General features: G+C 31.1%; 1 protein-coding gene across 1 annotated transcript in view; it reads left to right on the top strand.

The window, feature by feature from the left end:
* Positions 1-352: 352 nt before the first annotated feature.
* AsnRS (asparagine--tRNA ligase) overlaps positions 353-3,009 on the top strand; it is a 12,674-nt gene continuing 10,017 nt past the window's right edge. The window contains exons 1-5 of the mRNA XM_018520384.1: positions 353-639; positions 816-1,127; positions 1,384-1,945; positions 2,118-2,352; positions 2,449-2,645. Coding sequence (XP_018375886.1) covers positions 1,048-1,127; positions 1,384-1,945; positions 2,118-2,352; positions 2,449-2,645 — 1,074 coding nt within the window. The 5' untranslated portion in view covers positions 353-639; positions 816-1,047. The remainder of the gene's footprint in view (positions 640-815; positions 1,128-1,383; positions 1,946-2,117; positions 2,353-2,448; positions 2,646-3,009) is intronic.

Below are 3,009 nucleotides of genomic sequence, written 5' to 3'. Positions count from 1 at the left end.
TCAACAGTTGAGTGAGCGCTCACTGTTATTGGTGTATTCTTCTAAATTTAAAATTCTGATTGGATGAGCTAAAAGAATACACTAATAACAGTGAGCGCTCACTCAACTATTTAAGATTTGTTCGCGTCGCATACTCCACATGCTTCAACATATTCCTACCATAGCTCCTACTCACTCGAACGCGCTCGTTAGAGTGAGTAGGAGCTACAGTTGGAGGAAATAGGAATATGTTGGAGCATGCGACGCGAACAAATCTTTAGTCCGCTGAATGCGCCCAATGAGACGCGATATGCTGGATTCACACTGCATTCGAACCAATCAGAAAACAGAATTCCGATTATACGAAGCAAAATCCATCGGAATCCTGTTTTCTGATTGGTTGCAGTGCGTCGTACGACGCACATCAGATGCAGTGTGAAGCCAGCATAAGATCATTGTCGTTCGTAATTTTCACGTTGATATTATATTTTAGTATCCTCTCTCGCTCGATCTTTATGAAATGCTTCATGATCCCACGGACGAAACGCACAGAAAACCACGTCAACTTAGGAACACGCCGCTACAGAAATATGTTCGACTCGCGGCACTTGGCGTAAGCCTTTTATATGCTGGTGCAATGTATATTGCCTGGAGAAAAAAGTAGGTTCATATGCTTACGTAAATTTTACTGACAAATCCTATAATTTACGTTATTTATTTTCCAATCAATTTCGGTGTATAATATTTATAATGTTTAATTAGTTCGCCTAGTGAATGTAAGCTCCTTGAATGTATTCTGTTTTAATTTAAATTTAATACGAAATTTTGTTTTGCAGTATCGTTCCATTATTAAATGATGAAAATATAGTCAGAGAATTCACTCTCCCAAGAGACGAGAGAGATAAGTTAGAAGATTACATCACAATTCCAATTTTGAGAAGTACAATTCAAAAGCTGACTGATAGAGAATCATGGATTAAATCGAAAGCAGAAGCTGAATCAGAGGATACACAAGCTAAAGCTGAATAAAGTTTAAACAACAGAATATTCAAAGTTTATACAACAGTAATGGACGTCGAAAGAAATGGATTCTGTAAGCCTAGTAATTTAGAAGGAAGATTGAGATTAAGGAAAAATGATAAGAAAAGGTATAACATAGCAAATATGTCAAATTAATAACTGTAGTCCGACTTAATATAACATGTATCTTTCTAATAACATATAATGATAAAAATATATTTGAAGTATAAAACATATCACATGTCTTTATTATTATATTCTTTTTTCCTAAATCAAATAAAATTAAATTTTCATTTTGTAAAGATATTTATTTTTTGTATTAATAAAAACTATTTGAATCACCTTGGGATACCTTTACTAACATAAAAATGTTCTTTTATTTAGTACGGATAACAAGGTTCTTTCTAACAATAATGAATCTAACATGGATGATACTGCTTGTACATCCCAACCTTCACTTGATGAAAGTATATTGGATTTTAAATCGCCAAAAAGAATACATTCCATGCAATCGAAAGTTATTAACAGCAACAGATTTCCAGATAAAGTCAAAAAGAAAGTACTCCATTCTAAATCTAAAATTATTATAAATGAAAAAACATCTAAAAATGGAAAACCATTACAGAAGAAAAAGATTTTTCGTGATGTACAACAACCATTAATTGAATCATCTTTTTTTAAATCTGAAAAGAAAGAAATAGAGTCACCACAAAGTTCAACTGCTCTGAAAACTGCTTTTGTATGTCCATTGTGTTTTAAAAATCTTAAAGATGAAAACTCACAAGCTGTACATATGAAGAGTTGTGCCATGAAAAATAACATGTCTACAAAAAAATTAATGGATGCTGTGGAATTGCAAGAACGGCAAGCTGCAGAAAGAAAATCGTTGGGGCTACTCTCCGCTCCTATATTACAAGATAAAAAGAAATTTGCTCCTCGTAAAATAGTGGGTATTTAATTGTTTGGATATCTACAAAATGATGATTTTTTTTTAAATTGCCAGATTATTGAAGCTTGATGGGAATTTAATTGAGATAATCTTAAAACTTAATTAAATTATTGACAAGACAATGATACAAATATTTGTAGATTAACCGATTTAAATAATAATTTTTTAGGCATCGCACGATGACCCTGATCTTCAGCTTGCTTTAGCCCTTTCCAAATCTCTATATGAAAAAGAGGAAATGGAAGAATGGGATGAAGTTCAGATCGTAGCAATATCCTCTAATCCATCAGTACCAGATAATAATGCAGAATGTCCTCAGAAAGCAACATTGCAAAATTTTGGGTTTAGTAGCAGTAGAAATGTATTACCAACAAACAATTTGCCCACCAGTAGAACTAAGAAAAGTAATTATATGCTATATTAATTGATGCAATTGATAAACTTGCATCTAATAAAAAATATATATTTTAATTTACGATTTTATGTTTTTCTTTTTTAAGGAAAGCTTATTGAACCAACTATTTTGCAAAGACGTACAGCTCTAGAAAGAGAACGTATTTTAACAGAGAGAATAGCTGAGATACTTATGGGTTGTAAAGATTTTACTCAAAGATCTCAGGAAAAAATAGAAGAATATAACGACGTTAAAGAGAGGATTGATATAAAGAGTCAATTACTTCAACAATTACGTCAAATTGTAATTATGCTTTATTTTTTATATAAACAAATTATTTTCTAATCCGAATATCAGCAGATTTTAAAATATATGTTATACATATATTAGAAATTTAAAATGCCTATTACAGTTTCCGAATATCAGCAGATTTTAAAATATATGTTATACATATATTAGAAATTTAAAATGCCTATTACGATTGAAGCTGGATCTTTGTTGCTTAAATAATTCAATCTTGAATTACTATATACTATATACTTACATATATACTATATATGTACTTGCATATATACCATATTGTTGTCTTTTTCAAACTGCGCGCCGAATTATTTTTCCGGACTAAATAAATGCAATTAAAACTACTCTAGTAATCGCGAATTAAAAA

Source organism: Trachymyrmex cornetzi, unplaced genomic scaffold (genome assembly GCF_001594075.2).
Source record: "Trachymyrmex cornetzi isolate Tcor2-1 unplaced genomic scaffold, Tcor1.1 scaffold90, whole genome shotgun sequence".
Taxonomy (NCBI): Eukaryota; Metazoa; Arthropoda; class Insecta; order Hymenoptera; family Formicidae; genus Trachymyrmex; species Trachymyrmex cornetzi.
Note: the sequence above shows the minus strand (reverse complement) of the source record. Positions and strands in the feature narration are given on the sequence as shown.